Genomic DNA, 27,518 nt, shown 5'->3' with positions numbered 1-27,518 from the left:
CTGCCCCCTGCCCCCTTCCACCCTCCCCACCCTGCAGCCCACCCCCGTCTCCTCCTGCCCGTTCCTGCCCCATTTTCAGCTCCTGGCGACGGCTTCATACCGGGGTGGTCCGGCGGTTGGCTGTGTTGGTGTGGATAGAGTCCTTGTTCTCTTTCTGGATACAGTTGTGAACCTGGAGGAAACTGTTATCCCTGTCGGAGTTGTAGGTGGCGGTGGGGGTGGTGGTTGCCTTCAGCGGGTCCCTGGTCAGGGTGTACATCGAGATCTCTGTTGATGGCAGGGTGTTGAACCCTTTGATCCCGACGGGAGAGGCATCCCTGGAGTGTGAAGGCTCGGTGGAGCGGGAGCTGGAGCGACTGCGTCTCTGATAGCGGTACCGGTAGCTGGGGATGCGGGTGATGGCGGAGGACTGGAGGTAGTCCGTGGCACGAGCGTTGGCACGCAGCTGTTTGTGCCGGTCTATGAACATGTGGACAGCCAGCACTCCCACCATCTCGGCTATAATGAAGGACAGGGCCCCGAAATAGAAGGACCAGCCGTAGGAGTAGCTGTTCTTCTTGGAGTCACTCTTGGAGGGGTCTCCAGCGTTGGCTGATATGTATACGATGATGCCAATTATATTACTCAGACCTGCAAGCCATCCGGCCGGGGAGAGAGAAGGAGATGTCAGGAAGGTCACAGATGGCAGTGGTGGGGGCTGTGGGGTTGAATCCTCTCCTGGATAGGCAGTTTGCCTTGGGAAACTCAGGCAAAACCCTCCTCATGTGCCTGCCACTTCCCTGGACTGCATTCCTGGTCCCTGAGAGATGTCAGATGTCAGGGAAACTCTCCCTCCGTCAGCTCCCAAGCAGGAGGAAAGCCCCTGGCTGCTTGCCTCTGCTGGGCGAGCAGGCAGGATGGAGAGGCATCCTTGTGATGCTGCTTTCAGCCCAAATGAGACTTAATCAGGGTTGGGAAATGCACACACTCCTGCCTAGACAACTGTACCCCAATGTCCTGGCTAGGCACCCCCCCAACCCCTGGAGCCCACCCCTGGGGCATGAGGCCCTGTGCACCCCTTTACCTGCAGACACGAAGAAGATGCCGGCACTAAGGATGATGTTGTGTCGGGTTTTGTAGAACTCGCTGGCTGCAATGCAGAGTCCACCCATGAAAAGCAGAATCACACTCAGGATCGGGAAAATACTAGAGGCTCTAACAGCCCCTGCAGAGGAGAGAGGGAGGGCGGGACAGAAAGAACAACACAGGTGTGAGAGAGAGGAAAAAGGGGCATGGAAACGGCACCAGAGTGAGGGGACGGGGACACGCGAGCACATTTAGTGGGTGGGGGTGAAGGGGAGAGACAGAGGGCAATGTGCAGTAGGGGAGTAATTTAAGGAGAGATAAAAGCATTGGGGGATGGAGGGAAGGAAGGAGGGAGAGAGGGAGAGAGAAACAAAGCATGTCAGAAAAAGATAGTGGTCTGAAGCAACTCTCCCATGCCCTGGCCACAAAGCTGGTGGTTCAGCATGGGGAGGCAGAGGGGGCTGTGGGGCTGGTGGCTGGGCTGGGAGTCTACCTGCATTGTATGTGCCCCCTCACACTGTTTTTTCCTCTGTTTTTGGGGGGACTGTGGGCTGGAGGGGGAGCCCAGGCACCACTCAGCTTCTCCTTCTGCAGCGCTCTGCTGCTCAAGCCTGCACTTCAAAGAACAGCAACCCAAATGCTTCCTGCAGAGCTGCTCAATCTTGAATCCTCCCAAAAGGGCATGAGCATCTCAAGGAGATTTTTTTTTTTTTTTTAGGGCTGAGAAGGAGCTCGTGGTGCCATGCACTGCTCTGCAGCTGCAGTGAGGACTGAGAAGAAACAGTCCCAGCCCTGTGTGCTGAAATGCGGGGCTTAAACTAGTGATTAAATGACTGGGCTGCTTCCAGAGGGCAGTGATGGTTCGGATGTGCCAGCTCCCACACACACACACTCTCCATCGGTCGATACGGGGAGAGCTCAGCCAGCAGAGGGCAATGGCATAGATGCACAGATGCACGTATATGCTCGTGTGTGCATGCAAAACATACCCCAAAGCTTCTGGGGGCCTGACTCGTGTTCCCACAGCGAAAGGCCAAGTCTGTGTGTACGCACACCCACACACGCAGGCACGCACGCACACACCACTCGTGGGCGGCTCGGTGGGAGCCAGCGCTCTGCCTGAGTCTGCCTTGCGAATATTCCTATTTTTTTTTTAACTAGGAAGGCCTCTCTCCTCCCTTCACAAGAGAAAATAAGCTGTTAAAGTGTGAAATGAAGCCTTGCTTGATAAAGAAAGGTATCAGACAGGCTGGTGCAATTTTGCTTGTGGAGCAAAGATCTGGAGGGGGGGATGAAAGCTAATCCTTCCTTGCCTGCAAGAATGAACCCAATGAAGCAAATGCAGGACTTTTTCCGAAGTGAGCAGAGTCCCCGCTTCAAAGACACCGTTGGCCTCTGGATCCAGCTAGGCACAAGCAATGAGCTCATTGAAGGGGGCCTAGCCCACTGCTTGTGCATGGGGAATGCAGAAGGCAGGGAGAAACCACTCTTGCTTGCTTTCCAGGTCTGCCTGGCTGTGTTTCAGGGAACAGGATAACACTAATAAGCATCTTGATAGCTTCTGGAAAACAAAGTGGCATTTGACGATGGGAAGCTTAAATGACAGGAAGCAAACATCAAGCAGACACCCACTGTTGAGAGGCTTTCTAGGGGGATGCTTGGTCAGTCCTGCAACCTGGTCCTGAACACATCAGTTTTATCTGTGTCTTAATTCTGAAATTCACATCTGTGGGGAGAACAAATTTGCTGACTGACATGGGAAGCTGCAGCTGTCATGTGATGGAGAAGGACAGCAGCCTTCCTCAGCCTTTCAGGAGGACCATGCCAGCAAGAGAGGAGGAAAATATCATCCAGCCTTCCTGGCTCCAGAGCCTGTGGCCTAAAGAAAAAGGGCTGGTGGCGTATGCTCCTTAAACTCACCTGTGTCTGCTAGCAAGGAAACACAGGGATGCTTCTGCTTCCTCTCTGATAACAGGCATTTGATTTCAGAAATCCTAAGACACCTTATGTGGATGGCTGGCAGAAATAATGGCTAAACGCTTCTAGCCAGGCCATGTACACTGCCCTGTGATTGTCCTTGTCCCCTGGGGCATGAGGGAATTGCCTACTCTGATACAGATAAACAACTTCCTAGCTGTTCCTGATGGCACCGCCAGGCATTGCCCATGCAGAGCACCCAGGGACTCCGGTTTGACTGAAGTCCTGGCAAGAAGCTGTTCAATGGGGTCCTTCTCTAGGCAGGTCTAAGCCAGCAGAAATCTCATTTCCCTCAGGAATGACCCAGATAATCCTTTATTGACTTGCCAAATCCCTCTTTGAACCTGGTTCTTTCTTAAAAAGGGCTCTACCCTGGGGACACTGTCGGGTCCTGACATTGGGCCAATTTTTGTCTTCAGATCTTGTTCTCTCTGAGGGAACAAACCCATCCTTCTTGTGATGTTTGGCCCCTTCCCCAAACTCTTTTTTCTGAAGTGCAATTGATGCTGCAAGCAGCCTCCTTGCTCTCAAGCAGCTCTGCAAAGGCTGATTTGCCCTCGGAGGCAGCCTGCAAACCTTTGGCATCCCTGTGCCAAACTGGATCAAACCTCTGTGTTCAGCTCTGCTGTTCAGGGGCTGTGCAGCAATTAAGAGACCGGTGCTGCAGAAAGGCAGCTGAAAGAAGCAATCTCCCTTGGTTATTTACAATTTACAGTGGATGAAGGACTGTTTGAGAAACCAAGAGGAAGCAGCATAAGATCTGCCTCTTTTCACATACAAATGAGCCTCACAGATCCGAAATTATCTCTCTCATCCCTGCCGCAGGGCTGGGTTTCCACATCTGGCTTGGAGCACACCCGGATGACAAGGAGCTATTCTGAAAGACTCCCGGTCTTTGGAAGCCTCTGATGATTAACCTTGGAAGGTCAAAAGCACTTATCTCAAATTTCTGTTGGGAGAAGATCTCATGATGTCAAAAGACGTTGGGCTTGTGGAGGGAGGGCAGGAGAGCAAGGTGGAGACCTAAAAGGAGTGTTCCCTGTTCAGCTGTGCTAAATGAAGAGTAAGCACCTGCCTCTGGGGTGGAAATGCTGGCTGGAGAGGGCAGCCAGGCAGGGTAATGCATGATGTGGATCTGTCCTGCTGGCCAGGGTGCTGCTGCACAAAGCAGTGTGAGCTTCACTCACACATCTCAGGCTGGACTTGGAGCTCAGGCTAGGGTTCATTACAGACACGCCTTATGCCTTGGGTTCAGCACCTCTCCTAGGGGCTCTGGGTGAGCACCAGGCTTTCCTTCAAAGGGCTCTGGCTGTCCTTATTCCTGCTGCCTGCTCCCATCACTAAAACCAGCAAAGATCAGACCTGCAGCCTCTGTAGGGAAGCAGTGTTTGGGGAAAGGTGAAGACAGCAATAAGAGCTCCTCAGACAAAATCCAGCTAATTTCTTAAGTCTGGTGCCACTGGAGTGTCAGATAAGGAAATATAAACTTTCTCTGCTTTAGGAGGACGTGCACTCTCACACACACACGCTAGGCTGGTCTGACCTTAGGCCCAATCAGCAGCTTTTCAGTGGATTTGAATTAAGACTCTGATTTTATATCACAATTAATCACTGCTAATAAAAAAAATGCCATCAGTTGTTACTGTGAGCTCAAATTTGCACTGTCTCATGGGCAGAGCCCCTGGGAGGTGAGAGTGGAGTCATTTTTAGGGGGTGATGAGGCTCTGGGGTTTCCACTGAGCCTCACAGGTCCCAGTGTCTCACCACCCTGTGTTCAGAAAACAAAAGGCGCCCGACGCTAGCACCTACGAGCCATTGCACAAAGAGCCTGCGGACTTACGGAGGAAATATTCTGCTGTATCGGCTTCATAATCTGCATCCTCAGGGAAGTGATCGATTTGCTTACACAGACCTTTAAAATTCCCTAGGGAACAAGAGAAAAAAAGAACAAATGAGAACACCAAAACCTGCCTTGCAGGAACAGCTGCCCTCTGCATCACCTTTTGTGCCCGCCTGCCTTCCTCCCAGGCAGCATGCCCGGGAAATGCCCGGGCCTCTCCTTGCACATGCATTTGCACAGGAATGTGGGTTTGCTGTCAGGACCCAGCCAGCCCAGCCCGCCTCCTTCCGCAGAGGAGAGCCCCAGAAGCTCCGTGACTCCTGCCGCAGACAAGGGGAGAGCTGCTCGCCTCGGAGGGAGGCGGGATGGGAACGGGAGCCAGGTACCGGGCAAAGCACAGGTGTCAGCGTCCCCTCCCTCAGCATCGACAGGCGTAGCTGTGAGTTACATCGTCACACCTCAGTGTTTCCCCTGGCGTGGCCTGCCTGCATCCCAGCAGTGAGGGGATCAGGGCAGGATAATTAGGTGTGGGTCGCAAAAGTGTTTCTCTCAGCTGTGAATTTGCTGCCCTGTAATTCCATGGGCAGGATACATCCTTTTGTTCTGGTTCGGTGTTAGAACAAAAGCCCTTAATCTACTTTCTCCGTATGACTGCTTGTTTGTTCGTGCCTTTGTCAGGCCTGCTCTTGTGCCCTCTCACAGACTGAGGCTACAAGAAGCTCGGTGCGAGTGTGTGTATGCAGCTCAACAGCAAAACACCCTGGTGCTGGGGGAGCAGAATCTTCCGCCATAAGTGGGGGAAGCTGGGCTGGACACAGTTCCATCAGGCTGGTGTATGTACGGGGCCTTCTGCCAGTTTCAGTCATGGGGCACCCTTTTTCACACACTCCATGACCACCAAGACCATCCCAGCAGGGGGCCAGTGACATCTTCCAAGACTTTCGTTATCTGGGATATCTACCAGGCTCTTATTTTCATCACTCATATCTCCTCTTGACATCAGGAATACCACTCTAGAGAGGTACTCCTCAAGCCACATAATAATTTTCACCATAACCACTGATTAATTAGTATCTCAAATGATCAGGTTGTCCATTCTTGTACAGGGTTGACCATGTGAAAGACAATTTCATTATGTCTCCTGGGGTTTCCACAAATTTTTTCTCCCACCCTCCATTCCATTTCGCTCTGGACACTTGCACTGATTGGCCATTAGCACAGAACTGATGCACACAGTCTGTCCAGAAAGGAGAAATACATTGTCTGCATGAGGTGCGTGGGTAGGCATGGTGATCCCCTGGGCCTCCTCACCAACAAAGTGGTTCAGGCTCACTGGTCCCTCAGCAGAAGCATTTGGAGCCCTGGTTGCTGTGGCAGCCTGGATAAGCCTCCTGCCACCCCGACCCTGAACCCGGCTTCTGGACCAGCTGGGTGTGAAGGGCAAGGGGAAAATGAAGCCACCACATTTGAGGTTGTTGCCTCTGGGAAGAGCAACAGAGCTCTTCCAGACCAAACCTACCCAGGATGAGACCTGCAGTCACCATGTCAGGTCCCCAGGTCATGTTTGAAAGGTCTATTCCAGATGAATTTGAATGATCTTTCAGATATTTGTGAACACATGGAGAGGGCCCAAGCTCAAAGGATTCTCTGTGAGTTGCTTCTTGAGGCCAGCCTTTGATGGATTAACGTTTGGGATGCTTTGGGAGGCAGTCCTGAGTAAATATCTGAGTCAATGGAAGGCAGGTAGGTGGGTTCCTTTAGGTCTACCCCCGAGTTTGGCTTCTTCTGCATCCATCTGGCTTGTGTCTGATGCCTCCAAGGTACCTATTGCATTTAGCTACTCATTCAAAGAGCTTGCATGAAGAGACTGGAGACAGCAGAGAGGAGTGTATGCACATTAAGAGGTAAGTAATAGGATAATAAAGTAGGAACAAAGCCTCTCTGTGTAGCTCTGCCACACTATTCCCACACTGAAACTATGGGTTATGAAATGTTATTAATCACCCATCCTCAATCCAGTTAGCTTGTTCAAAAAGTGTCTGCTTCTCAGCCATGGCTCTTCTGGAAGGAAAGCTTCATAGCCAAGTAAATTGCCCTGGCACACTTCCACCCTGCTACTTACCCACTAAAATCCCTATGAGGCAGGCAGATACAGCATGAGGGGGGTCCTTTCCCTTGCTTGTCCCTCACTGCCTGGGGCCATCTGCCTGTGACAGATGAGCAGCTCCTCATCCTGGTCCTTTGGCTGCTGTCGCTGCTGTACAGTGCATGTGAACACGGGCACACTCCGGGGCACTGGGGAGGTCTCCAGCTTCAGATTTCAGTTCCTTGCCCAGCAGATCCTGAACACTGAGTTCCTCCTGCCCGTACATGCTGGGGGAGCAGGCAGAACCTGCATACACCTCCCAGGTGATGTTCCTGGCACACAGCCGGAGCCTCCCAGTTGGAATCAGCCAGGGAGGGAAGACGCAGTGCATCTGGAAACCCCCTCACCGTGTGACATCCTTTCCCTGCTTCCTTTTTTTCTCTCTCTCCCCCGCTCTGTTTCTTGCTGAATTTGAGGCTGATTAATTCCTATGTAAAGAATTGAGCTGCCTGGGGAAGATGCTGCATCTGGTGCAGGCTGTCTTTTATATGGACTTGCGTGGGATAGCTGGTTAGAGGTTCAGCCGCTTAGGCAGGCTGAGGGGATATGGAGGCTCTTTGAAAATCTGCTCCTGGTGCTCAGTGTCCCAAAGGCTTTGCTGACCTGGCTCCGCAGGGTACTTGGCCATTGGAGTGTCCAGCCTTGGCTTGCTTAAAATGCTGTGACATTGTGGAGATGCCCTTCTCCACAGGCTCATATGCTGTGCCAGGTTGATTCCCCTCCCTGGATCAACCCTGCCAGGTTGATGAGGGTAGTGTGGGTCCCACTTTAGCCCCTGCTTTGTCTGTGCTCAGCGCAGAGTGCTGTGGGTTTGGATGCTGACTGTTTGCCTGTGCTACCACACCCTCTCCTCCAATGCCTCCTAGCTCCTCTGGGCGATGGATGGGGAAAGGATGCAGAATTTAGGTCATTAATGCGCTAACTGGGAACATAAGAGAACAAGATTCAGTTTTTGCTCTGCCACAGGCGTGCTGTTAAAACCACTTCTCTCTGCCTCAGAGTCCCACCCTGTAAAATGGGGGTGACAGCGCTCCGCTGCCTGGTGCCGTACGGGGACGTGTTAAACAGGGCATGGTGTGGGTGTGCTGGTGCCAGCGGCTCCCAAAGTGCACAGAGTGAGGGAGTGAAGGATGGCAGCGGTTCAGAAACCCGCTTGGTGTGGGGAAGGCCTCGATGTCACTTCTTGTGCCAAGGTCACTCGGCAATTCTCTGACTGACATCTGTGGCCTGCTGAGATGGTACAGCAGCTTCCCTGGCACCTGTGCTGGTGGAAGCACAGAGGGGGGATGGAGCAGCTCAGCAGTGCTGCTGAGGTCTGACACAACAGCCTTTTCTTGTGCTGCACGTGTGGTCTGTGGAGCCAGGGAGGGTGAGAGCCGTGTCCCACCCTACAGTTAACACTCCTGAATGTCTGAGCAAGATCAAATCATTATGTGGGAGGGCATGTAGGGCTCTGAGAAGCCCCCAAGGAGGTAAGAATAACTCTCTACTTGAGTCCCTTTGTCCTTCACATTCTTCCCAACTCAAGGTATTTCATGCTATGACCCTTGAAACAAGGCATGTATCTCTGTCTTCTCCCATACGCCTCTCTGAGACACTTAAGCCACATGCTTCCTCCTCCTCCCTGTAGCTCTCCCACTGCAGTTTGGGCACTCCTCTCATCCTTGCTCATGTTGACCCATCAGATTTTTCTCCTATTTCTCAGTCCCTCTCACTCATGACAGCCACCTCCCTCTCTCTGATGTATTAGTGTGGGCACCCACTGAACAGCCTGCTTTGGGTGTGCAGGCTGCAAAGAAGGCAGGGATGAGCATCAGCCTGTCTCAGAAAGGAAGGCTGCAGATGCCCAGGTCCATGGAAAAGCACAGAGCAATCTCCACATCCCTTGTGTGTTACTGGGAGTCGTTAGGGAAGATCACCACCGTTTGCTTGTTGCCTGCCCCAGCTGTGTAAAATGCAGTTTAGAAGAGCCAGGACTGGTGCAGTAGGCACCCCTCCAGTGCCTGGCCAAGGAGAGAAGTTGCCCACTTGGGTCATTAAGAGCAATCTCTCATACTGCCAAGAGGGACTAAATGTCTAAGATGAAATTCAGCGTCAACTGTGTGTTCATCTCTGAGAGAGACCTCCTCCAGTGTGGCAGGATCATTGTTTGGGTATAAGCTGTCTATCCAGGACAGCTGGCAGCCGCCAGCCCTGCTGCAGCAATACTCAGACTGAGCTACCCCTGATGAGAACCCAGCTCCGTATTGTTGGTGATACAGTTTATTTTTATGCCGCTTTGTGCAGCCCTCTCTCTTTCAGAAGTCTTGCTTGCCTGCAGAGTGCAATCCATTGCAAAATAGTAAGTTCCAAAGAATGAAAAGCTACTCCCTTCCTGCGAGGTAGGAACACTTTTAAATGGTCAGGACCATACATCTGAAAACTGAGAGCCAGAGGCAGAGGAAAAGACATCCAAAAGGAGAGAAGCAGACAAAGAGGGATGAGAACAGAAAGACCTGTTTTCCCAGAATGATTTGTGATATTTCCATTTATGGAGAAAAGCAATCCACTGAAAGCTTTCCTTCAGTCCCACTCTCTAATTTAGCAGAGGTTTTGGCATGATGGCTTAGAGAAATAAATAAAGGGGGCTGGATATAGCTGTTGTCTCTAAAAGCTGAGAAAGATGGTTTGGTGTTAGCCAACAATTCAGTATCACTTTCTGTCACACGCTCCCCATATCATTTTAGGCAAGCCACTTACCTCCCCCCCTCCCCCTTTTTCTTTAACTCAAAATGGGAATAATGCATTTCCCTGCCTCAGGAGAGTAGGCTGAGAATATTTGTATTAAAAATATGAAAGTGATCAGACCCTGGATCATTTGGGCCAGGTAATTCTTCCCACCATCTGGTTCAAATGTAACATGCTCATTTTTGATGTGACCTTCTGTGCATGAAGGCTGTGCAAACATGACAGTTCTTGGAAGTTCCCACTTGTGCTGCCTGCCCTAGGAGTAAACTTTGGTGCAGATTAAACTGTTTGCTATCTGCCCACGAAAGAGATATGAGAAATGGCACACAACAGACAGGTAGTCAGACACAAACACAAATGTTCCTGCTCCAGGATTCTGTTTCTGAGCAGTATCCCTTTGGTACCAGGTGGTGAAGTGGGGCTCAGAGCCAGCCTCTGGGCTACAGAGACAAATTCCACAGCTACATGGCAAACTGCTGGCATGCCTTTCTTATGCACAAAAGGCTTCCAAACCAGGAGAAGAGGTCTGCCATCCCTGTCAAAAATTGACACCAATGACACTGAGTTATTAATGCCCAACCTGACATGACTGCAAGAGGAAGAAGTGAGGTTTCATGAAGTGGCAAAGAACACAGGAAAAGCCTTTTGAAGGCATTTTGATTGCTCTCCTCCCTTCCAAGAGTGAAGTGCTTGAGAGCACACATAATTTTGGGGGATTTGGAGCTGATGAAAAGTGTGGTGGCAGGGAACACAGACAGTGCTTGTGGGCATCTGCTTTTACCCCCCTGTGCTGACACTCTGAAAAGAAATGGTCTTTTAAAAGGGCTCGTTATCCCTCTCTGGGAATCCCTCCATAGATAGCACCTTACAAAAATTAGGCCATCTTTTCACCTGCCTCAATATGCAGGTTACAGGTGTAGGGCTAAACCAGCAAACAGAGCACAAGGGATGGTCATTCTGGGGCTGGAGCAGGTGCTGCTTTTGCAGCTCTGACCCTGCACAGTGACAGGGGATGCTGTGCCAGGGTAATACCTTTTGACCCAGCTGGGTAATTTTAAGACTGAAGAGTGTTCAGCTGTCATTAGGGACAAAGGGATTTTCCACTACAAGGTGAAGGTCAGTGGGGCAGTAAATGTGGTCTGTGGAGTGGACCCTGGGACAATAGTAGAGATCCCGTGAGAACTACAGGCCATCAAAAATCTTGCCACCCTTTTGGTCCAAATGCAATGCACCTGCTTTGATGTGGTCTTCTTCAATGCAAACATGCAGCAATGCGTATGTTAAAAATCCCAAACAAAACCCTAGCAACATAACCAGTACGTGGCATACATAATTCTCTCCCTGGGGAGAGGATAAAAGAACAAACCACATGTGACTGATATCAAGCTCCATCACTTAATGTGCCAATGGAATTCATTCAGATATTGTGCTGAAGAAGCCTGTAAAAGAACTGGTGCAAAATAGAAATTGATCTTATAGTTATGAAAGCATATCTGCCCCTGCCTATGAGGTAGAACCATTATACCAGCTCTCCTCACCTTATTATTAATAATCATGTTTATTACAGCTGTTGCCAAGGATCAGATGATAAAGGGAGTTGCAGTAAAAATGTTACAAACACTGCCTTACAGACCGCTGCTGCCTTGATGAGCATGGGGGAAGAGGTGTATCACAGCACATTAGCAATGACCAAAGCCACAGCAGTAGAACGGCCTAAAACATACTGATTCTGAGGAGATTAATTTATTCAGGAGATGGCTGATAACTAGGGAAGGAAATGCAGACGTAGATGGCAGAAATAAGTGGGAGAGGCCAGTATGGGATAGCATTGAGGAGGAGATGAGATAGAAGGAGAGGGGTATAGAGAGCTGCCAGTGAGCACCAGGGAGATTAGTCCCATCCAAAACAATACCAGGCTCCTGTTCCACCTTTTTCAGCTTTTCTCCTCACTTACTCTCTGCAGCCATCCCTGACAATCATCTGGCAAATGAGAGGGGGCTAATGACAGAAGGATCATAGAATCATTTACGTTGGAAAAGATGTCCAAGATCATCAAGTCCATCCTTTGACTGATCACCATCGTGCCAACTTAACCAAAGCACTAAGTGCCATGTCCAGTTGTTTAATGAACTCTTCCAAGGATAGGGACTCCACCACTTCCCTGGGCAGCCCTTTCCAACACTTAACCACCCTTTCAGTGTGATGACCACACGTGCTGCTGGAGGTGACTCAGGTCCCTCCTGTAGAGCCCCAGCAGTGCGGGAGTGCAGGAGAGCCCATCCCACCCTGGCATTGCCCGCATGGTGCCTTGCAGAGCTCTGCTGCAGCAGCCAAGGGGGCCCACGCTGTGCTAGGGCTGGACTCTGCAGTGCTGTCAGCCTGGAACCGCTTTGCATTTTTCCTTGGAGGTGGCAGCCTCCCCTCCTTCCCACCCTGCTCAATGCTGCTGCTGCATGCTGCTAAGTAGCCCATAGACTCTGCCTCAGCGCTGGCTACAGCTATTCCATCGACGTGGGTGGAGATGCAGTGGTAGCAAAACCTATTATTAAGATTATATGAAGATTTCCATTTATAAACACCCTCTTTTTACAGGGTTGTAACTTTCAAAAATATCCTCGCTGTGGCTTGAAATTTCCTGTGCTTTGTCACAGGCAGAGAAGTGAGATTGGCTGGGAAAATTGGGCAAAGGCTCTTGAATGCGTTTTGGTGCAAATGCAAATCCAGCATGTTTGAGCTTTACAAACTGAAACATTGCAGGTGGCTGGATTTCAGGGTCTGCTAGAAATCTGTCCTAATCATAAAGGAAAAATCTCAATACAGCAATAATAAAAATAATTCAAAAAATCCTTTTTTGCAGACACCCAGTACAAATGTCTCCCACGGTAAACAAATGCCTCTGTTTCCTAGACTTCATCAGAATCAAACCTGGACTGAATTTGTTCTGAAAATAGTACTTAACATAAAAATGTATTAGGCTCATCTAAATCATTAAAAGCTGTGGAAAACTGTGCTACTCCTAAAGTTCTATTTCTCACATTTGCCTTCGGCACTGACATTGAAAATAATTTTACATATACATATGTAACAAATGTGTGATTTCATTTATATGTCAATGAAATAATTTAGTTTTTATAATGATATTTGCCTGTGTGATTCAATGAAGGGGTGAACAATATCTCTGGTTCCTCAGCAGAGAGATCAGAAACTATTTCTACTGCTGTTAGAGCGACTAGCGTCACTCTAAGAAGGAAAAGTATATGAACCTTCTCACTTGCAAGCCCTGTACCAGTTTTCAAGGTATATTAGCTGAGTTAGTAGAAGTACTTCCTTTGCCTTGCAAGAAGAGACAGAACTAGATTTGAGATGAGCTGGGAACCAGAAATAGAATTGAGGAAAAGGCTTGTAAGTGGTTGTGCTCAGATGTGGTAGCACGATGTTGGGTTTCAAATTCGAAGAACCTAACTTAAGTGCTGGACCTGCTGTGGTGGAGGATGGAGAAATAAAAGCAGAAGTTGATCAGGATATGGAGAAAAGTCCAAGCAAACAGGAAAGGCAAGTAAGAGAAATCAAGAAATTACAGATGATTTAAAAAAAAAAATCTATCAATTTGTAGCAAAACCATTTATATGTGTGTGTGTGTGTTTGTGTGTGTGTGTGTGTGTGTTTGTGTGTGTGTGTGTGTTTAACGAGTCAAATGTGACACTACAGCTGTGAGTCGAGTGACAGGAAGGGTGATGCAATTATCTGCAGTGAGAGAGAAGTGATGTGCATAAGGTGTGGGAGGAGAGGAGATGCTCCATAGCTACCACAGGCAATCCCAATCCACGGCTGCACATCCAGATGTGAGAGGAAGGAAGACACTAATGTAAGCCTGGATGGAGAGGGGTGAATGGGATGGACAAAGTATTTAAGAGCTGGTTCTTCTGTTTTCTTTTTTTTTCTTTTTCCCTATCATGGCAACAATATTGTAACTAGGACAGTTTTTGCATATAGCATTACAACATCAAACTCTCAGAAATCAGAGCATGTAAACAACATCCTAGCTGGATGAGGACATAAGGACTGAACCATCTCGAATTTGGACTCAAAGACCCAGAGCTCAAATGAATTAATCTTTCCCCAGAAGTATGCAGAGGAAAACCACAGGCTAGAAAATTTCTGATTCAGTTCATCCTATCGTGTTGCATTTTTCTCTTCAGATGTAACTGTGTTTCTGATCTATTGAGTACATCAGAGGCCAGAGCCAGGCTCACCTTGTACAGTAGGTCACATTTTGGATCAGCGATGAGACTGTAACTCCAGTGGTCACTGGAAGTAACTCTGCACAGACATAGATTTATCAGCAAGAAAAGAGCACAAAGCAGCCTTCCTTACATGGTGAAAAGTGTCCTGCACAGCCTGGGATGAGCCACAAGCTGTGCATGCCTTGGTACAGTTATGAGCTGAGCCCCTAACTCAGTAGGAACCAGGGCTTAGCTATTCCCAAACTCCAAATCTTGAATCTTGCAATTGTAATGCTGTGTTCACAAGGCTTTTTGAATGCAATTTCCTTAGTCATTTTTAAATTATGAAGGAGGAGAAAAGGCACTTCAAATCTTTAATCTCCAACTCCACATTGCATTTGTCTCTGACATATCCAGCTGGATCTATAGGGAGACACTGTCCTCAGTTAAACTGGTGCAAATCTAGTGTGACTCTGAGCTGTTCCTTCAGCATTTAGGGCCACAACCAAGAGAGGAATCAGGCTTGCAGCTGTTAATTAGCTTATGAAGTATGTGGTGTGCTTTAGGGTCCTTCAGAATGCAAAGCACTATATAGAAATTATTATTAGTTATTAATAACAAAAATACCCAAGAACCCCAGGGAAATAAGCCAAAGAATGGAACAAGTCAATGACAGAGGCAGCTTTTAATCCATCCTCCCTCTTCTGTGCCACTTAAGCTCTCCTCCCCCTTCCCCTCGGAGGCTCAGACACATGGAGGAAGGGAGAGCCCACCATCACACATGTTTAGCAATTTGGCAGTCTCAGCAAGTCTCCTGTGTTCTCCCACACAACATCATCAGCCTGCAGTAGGAATTGCGAAATCTGTAGCAGAATTGACACCCAGCAGTAGAAATTTTGGGGAATAACAGTGTGTGGGAGTTCCTCAGCTTGCCTCTCATGGAAAATTGTAATCCTGCCCAGTGGTCTTCAGGGCTTTTCATTTCATTGCCATTCCTTCCTCTGGGAAAACGACTGAGAAGGTAGGCACTGCTTGTTTTCTTTAAAGGTGAGAGATGAGACCCTCCTGGATGAGAACTGGGGGTCCATTTGCTGTTGCCCGAGTTGGAGCGAGTGGCTCCACCGTAAATTCACAACCTGTTCTAGCCATTCCAGCCCAGGAGATGAAGCCTGTTTCAGGTAAGGAAATAGAACAAGGGAAGGGCTGGACTTTCTCTAGTAGTTTTTTACCCCAGGGAGCCCAAAGCCCTTCATGCAGCACTGACAGAGGTCCTGCAGCGCGGTGGCTCTGCAGATGAGTGTGGCAGCCATTACGCGCTCACTGAGCGCGCACACTTGCCCTTGGAGAGCGGAGGCGGCTTTGCCCAGGCAGGGAATATTGGTTATCCCTGAGTCTGTTCAGGAAGTGCACTGGGATTTTTGCTGTCCTTTCAGGCAGCCCACCAGAGATGGCCAGGAGGGAACTGGGCGTAGGATTTCCTTGGCAGAAAGCCCTGCTGACTGCAGCGCTTCAGGTTGAGCTGCAACGTGCAGGGCCGTGCACTCACGGAGCTTTTCTGCCCTGTGTCCTTTATGCCCTGGAATGCACCACCTACAAATTAGAAAATGAAAGCCCTGGGGAAGAGGTCAGGACTTTCCAATTTTGCAATTTCCTCTGGCAGTCACTACATCTCACCCTCCAGCACTGGTGTTTTGGGAGAAGCTTGACCCAGAACAGATACCCTGCTGTGCTCTGGGGAGCATGCTGGGATGAAGGGAATGTGCGTGTGCTGAAGGTCTTCAGGATGTTCACTCCTGATGAATCCAGTCCTGACCTGGACCTCACTCACAAAATTATCCAAAGCCTCCCAAAAGTTCCTAAATCAATAAGGAATAAGAAACCTGAGGGAAAACAGGGCAGAGCAGAGGACTGATTTGATGAGGAGGAAGCCACTGGTCCTGAGCTAGCCACTTGCAGAAAGGGTTAGTCATGTCTTCAAGATGGGGACAGCCTCCATTGCAGTTCCTCCCCAGTCAGCGTGAATGCTGAATCCAACCATGGCTTAATATTGTTTCTTGCATTTGCCAGCTATGCTAGGATTTGGGATTTGAAGAGTTGTATGGATTTGCACATATGGGTTCCAAAGCATTTTAGGCTCATGGCTCCCTGTGCTTATTTAGGTGCAATTGCTGGCAAGGCAAATATCCACAGTAACAACCAGACTGGTCTGTGAAAGTTGTAGGAAAGCATTGCTCTCTGTGCTGAAAGAGCCAGGACACAGAGTTTGCTTTGTTACATACATTATGCTTATTTTTCACTTGGGTCACTGGAGTTCAGAAAATGTTGGTAAACACAGCTTATATCCCACAGGGCCATGCAGGGTAGCTGTGAGTCTGATCAAATTGCTTTAGCACAGCTATGCCGAGGCTCCCAACGTCTCCAAACAAGCTACTGCTGTTCTAACTTGCTGCTTTACTCATAATCCACACCAAACACTGGGTGTTAAACTAGATATTGCACAGATTTGATTTTAGGTCCCTTTCTATGCAGCTGAGCAAAAAACAAATGCCAAGCCTTGCAAGTGTTGTTAGCTTTTAGAGGCTGCTATTAGAACATTAATAATTTTATTATTGTTATTTCCTCAGGGTTGCGGGTACCCTGGTGATTTACAAGAAAACAAAGTGATTTGGCCCTCTCCTTAAGCTTTTACAACAAAAGTTAGACTTAAGCACAGCACTAGGCTTATTTAACAAGCAAACAGTGCCAGCAGGGTGTTTGGAAAAGAGAGGTTTATAGCAGCACAGGATCATGAGACATTTAAGATTGTGTGCACGTGTATATCCTGTTAGTTTATGCTGGGTTTTAAAAAGAAAACCACAGAGGGGAAAGGTGTGCTAGAGGTAAGGATAATGCCCATGAGAAAAACAAGCAGAGGTCAGCGAGGGAAGGATGATTTGGAAAGGGGAGGCTGAAGGGAAGGCTGCAAAGGAGGAGTGTGAATCTACCTGTGGCACAGCCAGGGAAGGCATACGGGGGAGCAGGTACTGCTGCTCAGTCATAATAACTCTTTTGAAGCTTGACTGCAAGTCGTGCTGCTCCACCAATATTTTTTCATCCACTGAACACACTAATTTATTGCAGAAGAGTCTGTAGGTGTGAGCTATGTGCTAAGGCTAATCTCTGAAGCGTTTTCAGCTACTCTACACGTAACATTACTCTTGAGTCCCAGGGAGGAGGCTATTCATAATGGAATAAAACTTACTCACAATACTAGACTGGGGAATATTATTTTTAATGTGATCTGGTCCAGTTACACTCAGTTAGAAACCTGAAAGGCCGTTTCAGGGTTTTGAATCATGTCCAAGCAGGTACCAAGCCACCTTCTATGTCCTGGATTGTACTACCTGGAGACATATCCATCCGAGCTTCTTTAGCAAATTGTACCTCTGTACTCCCCACCTACACCACACATGGAATAACGTAGGTCTCAGAACTGAAACTTCCCTGATTTAGTCTTTAACATGAGAACTTGTCTCCTAAGACTGCCAAAACCCAAATCCCTTTCATATCTGCCCACTTTTCCTTGGAAAATATTATCAGTTCTCCACTGGAATCACTGGTCTGAAGTACCAGCCCCTTTCTCAGTTTCTAATTTACTGCTATAGCTGCAGCAGTCTGTGAAGTAACAACAAAAGTTGTGCTGCATCTTAGATCTTAACCTCATTCTCTTACCTTTGAACTCAATTGCCAGACAAAAAAAGTGTCAAGATCAAAGAACGGCAGCATCTCAGCCTCACTGTGTGTTTGTCTCTCCACGAGTAAATCCCTTTTTTCTGTCTGTGCCACAGCCACTGCTAAAAGTCTTTCTTTCTTGAAGTTGGTCAGCATTTTTCAATGAAAATTTCTCAGAGGGATGCAGGGGCTTTGACCTGGTCACCTGAATCCCAGGAGAATAAAGTGAATACCTGAACTATTGGCTTACTGACAATTTCAGTGCATCTAACTTATGATTTTGGTTTAAACAAAAAAAGGCATAAAAAACTATTTTTTTCCCCACCCCAGTGTAGAACAGGAAGTTTTGTAAATCCAGAGCTCTGTGGGATGGGAAAGTAGTTGTACATATTTTTCCAGCCTGGTCTCTGCATCTGCTTGACTTCTTGTCAGTTCCCATGCACCTTACTCAGCATATGTTTGCTGCTTCTCTTTGGGTCCTGCTGGGACAGCTGTGGCTACTGAAGACACAGCTGGCCAGCTGTTCCTTGAGCACCACTTGGCCACTTTACTTACACTTGCCACACCTCAGTCTACCAGTCTGTTCCTTCAAAACTGACCTCTGAAATCCACTGTGCACCAAGACCTCTTGATCGCATGGCCTTGGAAGGTGCTGGCCTCAGTTTTGCTGAGCCAACACTAAGAGTCATGTCAACCTCAAACATGGAATTCAGTCTTGCATTAGTCTCTGGTCCAAATGTCTCTTGTGGAGCCCCTTTTATTGAACGTCTAAATGAGCGTTGGTCAAGCTGGAACCAAAACCATGCAGGCTTTCCTCTTGTTTCCTGTGTAACCTGACATAACAAATGGATTGTGAAAATGCCTCTTGAGAGCTGCCCTCCACTCCTCCTGAAGGGCTCCTCTTTTTCTGTAGTGCACTTCACAGTGCACTGCAGAGCAGAGGCCATCGATACATCAGAGAGGATGAACAACTTTCCTAACCCCGGGATCCTGTAACAACCCCAGCACTGGAGATTCCCCTGCAGGGGGTGGGAGGGGTGTGGGTGTGGAGAGAACAGAGAGCATATCCTGACAAGCTGGAAGCCTTGTGCATAGAATACCTGTGGAGACTGGCAGGGAAAGCAAGCAAGCTGGGACTGGATGCCTTCCAAGCATCAGAGCAAAACTGAGTCTCTCAGTGGAGGATGCTAAATTTTGACAACGGGAAAGAAACAGATAGACAAGGGGTGAGTGGGAGGGGAAAGCCTTTCCCTGATAATGCTGTCTGCTTGTAGCTTTAAGCATTATTATGTATTTCCACATGCCATCATGTGTACACAGCATTTTACTGGCAGCTAAACAGGCAGAATTTTGTCCCCAGGATTTTGTAACACAAAGACCCCAGCATGTGGGGCACTTGCAAGTGAGGATACCCAGCTCTTCAGAAGAGGCTCTCAGCAGCCATTAGGCAGCAGCTACAGGGCCTGGACCCTGCTCCTGATGAGGTCAGTGGGAAACAGTGGGGACAAGACTGGGGCTGAGATTTGCAGGATGAAATGAGGGAAGGAAGTGCCTGAGAAAGGTCACAGGCATGTTCATATCTTGTTTGCTCCTGGCTTTAGCTGCGTGTCTCTGAATCATTCCTCATTCCAAAGATGTAATATAGTAAACAAAGTTAATAGTCAGAAGGGGCAAAGCTTGCCAAGGGCATAGGAGAAGTGGAAGTCATTAACACAGGGAGACTAACTGCAGTAAATGAGTCCTGAGGGCAGGCATGAGGGAGGTGAATAAGGTTGTGCAGTGGAAGGAGGGGAGAGGACAGCAGGGGAGGAGGAGCAGTCATTGCTGCAGGGCAGTGGAGGGGGCTGGGGAGTGGCAGATGTGCTGAGTGAGCACCGATAGCATGGGAGAGGAGACAGGGAGCAAGCTCCAAGAGAGCCACGTGAGGCCTTGAAGATGAAATGGGAACTGAACTTTGATGTAGAAGGAGTCTGGAAGTCAGCACAGAGATTCAAGAAGAGGGAATGACACAAGTGGAACAGCAGGTAAGGAAAAGATAATGTCACTGCTGCATGCTGGGTGTTTTAGTGTGAGTATTAAGCCTCCCCTACAGTCCTGCTGGGCCTCTCTGGCTCTGAGAATTGAGCAGGTTTGTGCTTGCATGATCTGGTCTAAACAGCTGGGTAAAACATTTTCCCCTTATTGCTTTTGCCTAATCAATCATCCGCACATCAGGAGTGTTCATTTGTAAGGGAGGCAGTGGCAGGAGAGGGGTGTCTGAGTGGTGGGGTGGGTGCCACCAGAGCAGCAGAACAGTGTCACTCAGGGGCTGAGGATCTCCCATCACAGCCCACACGCTGTAGGGTGCAGAGCATTTCTACAGAGAGAAAAGTTGTGGGATTTCCTTCCATCTTATGACTTCCTCAAAAGTTGATCAAGGGGATAATATCAGCAGTAGAACATTTGCCACACTCTTCCCACACTGGGTTCCAAAGATCAATACCACTGAGTCTGTTTTTTTTGCATCTCCCTAGGTCATGTCTTGTCAAGGGTGTTTCCTGTAGGACAAAACTGCCAGAATATGCAAGAAACATTCCTGTTCCTGTGGCTTCTTCTGGGACAAGCTTCATCTCCCACCTCTGAAACCTTGAGAAGGTTCTATGTGTTTTTTTTTTTTAACAGCTCATCTCTCCATTCCTTTTTGAAACGAATTTTCTACATGTGAATATCTTCTATTTTCTTACCTTCCATGATCTTTTAGACTTCTTAGTTTTTAGCTTATTGTTCCAACTCTGGTGACTTTTTTCCTGCTGTCCCTTCCTCTTTCTTCTCCTTCCTTCCTTCTTAACTATTGGCATGCAGTTTTTCAATTGCAGTTTCCTGATCTCCGGGACTCAGTCCTAATAAGATCAACTTTTCCCACCCTACCCAGTGCTGCCTTGCTTAATTTGCACCAATCCCTGTTGTCTTAATTTCAGAATTACGCTAAACCTTTGATTCCCTTCAAGTATTTTCCTCATATGCCTATTAGTGCTCATCTGCAGTTTGACTGGCACCCTCCTTTCATGTCTCTGCCCATTATGGCAATACCTGCAGTGCTGAGTTAATCTCCATTTCTCTCCAACACCATCTGCATTAAAAACCAAACCCAAACCTAAACAAAATCCATTACTTCAGGATCTTTTTCAGGATGCTTTAGCAAGTCTCTGATTCTCCATTTTTTGGGTTATACTTTCAGGACCAACAGTATGAATCTGTCCTTCATATCTACCAGGACGCTTAGGGCAGCTTACCAAGGATAGTCTTGCTATTCCTTCTCTGCCCTTCCTCCCTGTTCCTCTGACACCACTATTATTCCCAGCACACCCATGTTGTCTTCACCTCCTAGCTCTTTTCCATACAATATACTTTTCTCATCTTTCAATCACAGATTTCCCTGATTTATATAGTTGAGACTTAACAGCCCCCTTTCCTTAGCCTTTCTCATGCCTTTCCTCCTACTCTCTTTGCAGCCCTGGAAGCATCTGACATAATTCAGTCGCTCAAGAAAACAACTACTTCTCTTGACCCTGGTACCTCTCGTCATTTAGGCCTATCTCTTTACTCTGTCTTTTTACTTTACTCCAGTGTGTGTTTCCAGTAATTCCATAGCTTCTGGTACTCTGCTCAGCTCTTTGAAAAGAAGCCATTATCTGCTGTGTCCTCAGGCTCCTCCATCGACACCGCCGTTCCACTTAACAAGCACCCAGAGCCTCCTTATTCTTCATAGAGCACTTAAGAGAGTCACTCCCTGCTATCTCTCCTACATGACTGTCCTCATCCATTTTCAGTCTAGGTTCATGCAGACTGCAGTGCAGGAATCTAATGATCTCCTCTTTGCTAATGATGCCTGGTCCCATTTCTTTTTTTACCTCGTGGCAGCCTTGTGAAATGGTTGCCCACTCCATCCGTCTCGAGGCATTCATTGTGATGAAGGTACTGTCGTTTCTTAGCAACTGCTCAACTTTCAAGTGGTTCTTCGGATGGGGATGCCTCTTCCGTGCTGGGATCCCTTCCCCAGGGATAAATGATGCTTTCAGTATTTCTTTTTCTTATAAAAATTATAATCATACCTAACATTCATACTCCTTTTCACTCGTAGAGCTCAAAGTATTTTGCAAAATCAGTAAGCATTGTTTTCTCCATTGTAGAGACAGAAAAGCTGAGTCACAGAGACACTAGGGCCAATATTTTCATGTGTTCATTCATTTTATGCATCTTCATTTCTGGGAACCCAGTCTGAAATAACTTAACCTAATTGCTTTGCTGTAGGACATGAAAGGGAGCAGTAGGTCTTGAGCACCTTTGAAAAATACAGAATAGAACAGTAGGTGCAAAATATCTCAGATGAGGCACAGAGAACTGAGTACCTATGAAAATGTAGTTGTATACCATCTGATCAAGACCACAAAGAGCTCCCTTACTTCTGACATCAGAGCCAGTGACCTCCATTCATGAGCCTACTGCTGCTTCAGGGTCTTCTTTCTGCCTTAAGTGGTGGAGAGATGAGATGGTGCAAAGCATCAGGGTATTTTAGAAGTTTCAGAGTAACTCTTCATGCTGTGACATATTCATACCTCCAGAGTTGTTATTTTATTTTTTTTTTCTGCAAGGAAGGTAGAAAACAACCCTGTCCTGGAAGAACTGGTGGACTGGTAGCTAGACTCAATATTGAAATGGTGGAAGCTGGTTCAAAATTCTTATCACCTAGAAAAGACTTCACCCTGAACTTTCCATATTCTAGATGAGTCCATTAAATATTTGGTCCTTCTGACTGCTTCTTCTCTCCTTCTGGCCAGCGAGCCCATTTCAGATCTAAGCAACCTTTTCCACTGAGACTAGAAAGTATGTTCCTGCAGAGTGTCAGCTTCAACAAAATGCCATTCACAGACAAAAAATGTGTTTCAGTAAAAAATTTCTGTGAGCTCTATCGGCCACGTTAATGCCAATAGTACTCAAATACACACAGTTTTATAACTGCATTGGCTTGTCTCTGCTTACCTGCAGCCTCTCTTGCCTAAGGAAGTTTCTGGATTCGTATCAGCTTTTCTCGGTTAACTTGTTCTTGGGTAGAATATTTCCTCTTAATCTAAAATGCTTCAAATAATCAATATAACTTTTCTGTCCCTGTTTGAAACCCATCCTGCATATGTTGTGTGATGGCTGATGAACAACTCAACATGAGCCAACAGTGTGTGCTCTCAGCACAGAAAGCCAAAGGAATCCTGGGCTGCATCAACAGGAATGTGGCCAGCAGGGCAAGGGAGGGGATAGTCCCCCTCTAGTCTGCACTTGTGACCCCACACCCGGAGTGCTGTGTAGGTTCTGGTGTCCCCAGCATAGGAAGAACATGGAACTTTTGGAGCAAGTCCAGAAGGCGGCCATGAAGTTGATAAAAGGACTGGAGCACTTTTCCTACAAAGACAGGCTGTGGAAGTTGAGGCTGTTCAGCCTGGAGAAGTTTGTGTGAAGACCTCATTCCTTTTTTCAAACCTCTCTCCTTTATTTTCCAATCTGGTTTGTTCCAGTCTGTGCCATTACTCAAATTTCTCTGCTAGCAGGGGCTTTTTTAGTGTCCCACAGCTCCAGTTGTTGACATATCTTTTTCCAATACTGCTTCCTTTGCCTGGACTAACATTTCTCTCTCTGCTTTTTAAACTCTCTCTCTCTCTTTCTTTCTCTCTCTCTCTCTCCCCCCTGTCTTGATTTCAATTGATAACAGATTTGTTTAGCAATTGTTTTTTTAAACTTTAGTTCTGGGTTTTTCCACTGTGAACCCAAGCCAGCCTGCACTTTTCTAGCACTCAGTACAAAAGTTACAAAACATAGGATTGGTAAGTAATGTCGAAATGCAATTCCATGCATGATCAACAGAAAGTTGAATTTCTTTTGAAGAGCCTGGGAGATACCCACTTCCTCAAAACCATTAACAGACTCTCCCATGTGTTTTAAAATAATTATTGAAGGAACATAATAGCTTCCCTTAATTTGTTTGTTGATTGACTTTTTTTTTGACAGCACAAGGGCAATTCAACCTCTGACTTGTTTGCTAATCTGTTTTTGTCAGCATGGCTTTAAGAATATGAGATGTGAATTCTAGTTATTTTCTAACTGGAGACTTGTACTCAATGACTTTTATCCTATGCCATCAGCTGAAAATGGAAAATATTTGGGTTTCCAGTTCCCCCACAAAAGAAAGAATGTAACAAAAATATGCCCAAAAACCCAGATGCCTTTGAAGCTTTTCCCTCATACAAAAATTTCAAGTAACAATTTGGTAGTTGCTTTAACTTTTTAGTAGTAGTATCTCATCAGAGCGCGTACTTTTTGGTTATAGAATCAACATTTGCTTTTTACAAACATGTTCGTGTAAACGTTGCCATTTGAGGGAAAATCCATGCCAGTAAATATGTTTCTGGAACAGTCACAGAAGGCAGACAAATGGAGTGGTAGCACAATTGAAGCTAATTTGTTTAAAGTAAACTGAATGATCATACACAAATATTTTGTGTGATATTTACTAAAACCTATGTTCTTGCCCATCAGATGACAACTATGTAGTTTTTGCAAAGTAAAACAGGCATATGAGAGCCTAACCTGTCCCTTCAAATGGTAGGACTTAACCAACCCTGGGAGATATACCCGGCTGAGTTTTTGTTTAAAGGGTAGTCTTAGAGGTTAGTCTTAAAATTCAGGTCTCACACACTTTTCACTCCAAATGCATGTATACCCTCAGCCAAAGTTTGACTGCATCCACAGAATCCTTTTTTGATGAAGAAGATGTGACTGCAGAATCAATACTTTAAGGTTAATGACAGGTAGAGGGTATGAAAAGCTCCCTTCTTTTGGTGGAAATATATCATCTTTCTTAATTATTGGTCTGTCCAGCTATGCTTCTTTCCTTGGCTGCTACAGGAATGCTGCTGTTGTAACACAGGATAATCTTACAGGTGCTATTAAAGAGCTCCACATCTCTGTCCTGCTTGTTGGACAGCAAGGGGCAGGTGTGGAGGAGTCCAGCAGAAGTTAAGGTGGTTTAAACTGTGTGAGTTACATCCTGGCAGGACAGGGAGAAAGCTACATTACAGCAGCTTACACTGCTTGGGATTCTCTCAGTTCAAGCTCTGAACACAACCAAATATATACATTTTGCTGGCATTTTTATTAGTTATAGACCTCCATCTTTTCCATCCAAGCTAGTGAAACAGCTAAGGTAGCTTGCTGGGTGAAAAGCCTTTGCTCCTGAGTGGGGAAGTCCTGGAATTATACCCCAGATGTTTTATGCAGTGAAATGGCTGCAGCACAAAGTAGTGGCTGTGGATAAATAAAGTTGGCATTAGAAATTTATGTTGCAGATATCTGATGAACTGTTCAAAAGAGAGATAACAGAGATGACAGTGTTGTCACATCTAGCTCTGGATCAATCGTGCCACTGTAGTACACCATTACATGCCTAACATATAGATTGTAAGCCAGCTATGAACTGATGAGCAGCCCTGGGAATCACACATATTCCAAAAGGAGCAAACCACCAAGCGCTCATCATGGTGCATACTGGTCAATGTGAGCAAACAAATCTGGACCTGTTTGCAGAGTCATATGACTGGGTTCCTCTGCCACACAGCATCAGGTTTGGAATACAGCATCTCTCTCTAACATAGCCCCCTTTCCTAGCTGGCCTGAGAAGCCAGCTCCAGGCAAGTGGGATTAGCGACACGCTGATACACACGCGTGCAACAAATTAAGGGAGGTGGCAGTAAAGAGGAGATGCTTGTGACCAATGCAGCCACTTCTATGTTAAAGGGTGAAGCTTCTAATCATACGAGAGGCTCAAGCTGTTAGCAGGGGTCTGTACAAAGCTGTTTGCAGCTTCATGTCTGCAGCATCCCTGTGCAGTACCCAGAGGTGTAGCCTTGCCGGGAGCTTGGAGTTTGGAATGGCTCCTCTGGCTGCAGGTTTGACTGAGATGACCAGGCTGATCAGTGGGCAGCCTAAAGCCTGTTTGTGTGTTTGTCTAACATGAATCACAGTAGGAGGTACTGCTTTATGAAATACAGTTTCTAATTGCAGCCCAGGGTTTTCCAGACCAGTGGCATTGGCTGACAGACGTTCACGTGGTCCCAGATTGCCTTTTACTGTGTTTCTCATCCTCCCATTTATCCAATAGACCATTGAACTATTGAGCAGCTCTGGCTGACACATTTTTGCAGCTTTGAGACCTACAGCACATGACCCTCAGTATATGGAGACTATGATCTCTGGTCACATTAAGGGGAAAAAAAAGGATAGTTTTTTCTGAAAACAGCTGAATTGGTTGGTGTTGCTCTTAAAACTTTTTGCTTACTTGTCACTGCATGATGAGAGTTGTATGATCCTTGAGCTGTTATGCAATTTCCCAAGTAAGGAGCAAAATAAATGTGATTTCAGAGGAATATTTTTTCTTTGTTCCTCCTGACAGGACATTATACCTCAGTGGAGGAGTTCAAATCTGGTAGCATCCATGCTGACCAGAGACAACTTCACTGCCCCTGCTCCAGGACTCTGGATGTGCTATGATATGGTGATTTATCCAGCCTAACCCTCTGCCAACAGTAAGCAGTAAGTTCCTGTTTCATGCTCAGAAGCCTGTAAGAGCTAGCTCACAAAGACAAGTCCACCCATCCCCAGGACAGAGGGGAGCCCCCTGTGCATTTGACTTCAGGGACTAGAAACAGGGTGCGTGGGATTTCACCAACTGGTGCAGAGAGGCTTCAGACATGTTCCCATGGGTTTGGAGCCTTCAGCTGGCACACAGTGAGCTCCCAAGGAGCTTGATTCTGCAGAGCACATTTTCCTACATCTCTTACTCTCTGTCTACTCTCTTGTTGCTGTGACAAGGTAGATGAAACACTGCTATCTCTTTTCTTGTGTACACAACCTAGGAAAAGCCATACAAGGTGCTTCCTTTGGCTTTCTTACAAGGATGTAAGCCCAGGTGGGGCTTATGATTTTTATTGATTTGAGATCCAGGATGGGCTATTTTCAGTTCTTGAGCTGTATCCACTGAGAACTGCCAGAGTGAGGAGATGGGCTAAGTCTCAAAGGTGTGATGCACAAACCACTAAGACGGAAGTATAAATTTTTTAAAACCCATATGCCTCTGGAACTTCGGGCATAGCTGTTCTTCAGTGATACATCACATTCACTCGGAGTTCTGCTGGGATGTGATATCCATGAAACCTGGCTGCAGCTGAGTAAAGCCCTGAGCAAACTGGGCTGGCCTCATAGCTGACCTGGCTTTGAGCAGTAGCTTGGACTAGAGAATTTGTGAGGTTCCTTCCCACCTGAATGCTCCAGTTATCCTATGATTCAAACTCAGACACCACGCACAGATGTCTGACCAACCTTTTGTTTATCGATATCCCTTGCACTGTGTCTAGAGGGTGTATATAAACAAGCTCAACTGGAGGTGAAAGGCCTTTGCAAAGCCTGTAAATACAGTGATTCAATACATACACAACATGGTAATGACCAGACTACAAACACCTCTGGAGCAACTCTAAAATTTCATTCTACCACAGGATCCAGCTGCTGAAATTTGTTTTATAACTAGAACTTACAAGGAGAAAAGGAATTGGATTGAAAAAAAATATAGGGAAAACCAGACTTTCTCAAATTGGCAACATGTTGACAGATTTCTGTCAATGCAACATACATTAAAGTAAAAGAAGTTTCCATGCTAGTCTAAACATAGGAAATGGGTGAGTGCCCCAGCAGATCCATCCCACTGGCTGATTGTGATTTCTTCAAAACTGATTAAGTCTCTGAGAAC

At 46.9% G+C, this 27,518-nt stretch overlaps 1 protein-coding gene across 2 annotated transcripts in view; it reads right to left on the bottom strand.

The window, feature by feature from the left end:
* Window positions 1-28: 28 nt before the first annotated feature.
* The window catches only part of CACNG2 (calcium voltage-gated channel auxiliary subunit gamma 2), a 51,646-nt gene continuing 24,156 nt past the window's right edge, over window positions 29-27,518 (bottom strand). For both annotated transcript variants that reach the window (XM_039725609.1, XM_039725610.1), the window contains 3 exons: window positions 4,883-4,966; window positions 1,064-1,204; window positions 29-630 (listed from right to left, as the gene is read on the bottom strand). In XM_039725609.1, coding sequence (XP_039581543.1) covers window positions 95-630; window positions 1,064-1,204; window positions 4,883-4,966 — 761 coding nt within the window. In that variant the 3' untranslated portion in view covers window positions 29-94. The remainder of the gene's footprint in view (window positions 631-1,063; window positions 1,205-4,882; window positions 4,967-27,518) is intronic.

Source organism: Passer montanus, unplaced genomic scaffold (genome assembly GCF_014805655.1).
Source record: "Passer montanus isolate IOZ18808 unplaced genomic scaffold, ASM1480565v1 scaffold55, whole genome shotgun sequence".
NCBI classification, from domain to species: domain Eukaryota; kingdom Metazoa; phylum Chordata; class Aves; order Passeriformes; family Passeridae; genus Passer; species Passer montanus.
This window is presented reverse-complemented; position numbering and strand designations above follow the sequence as displayed.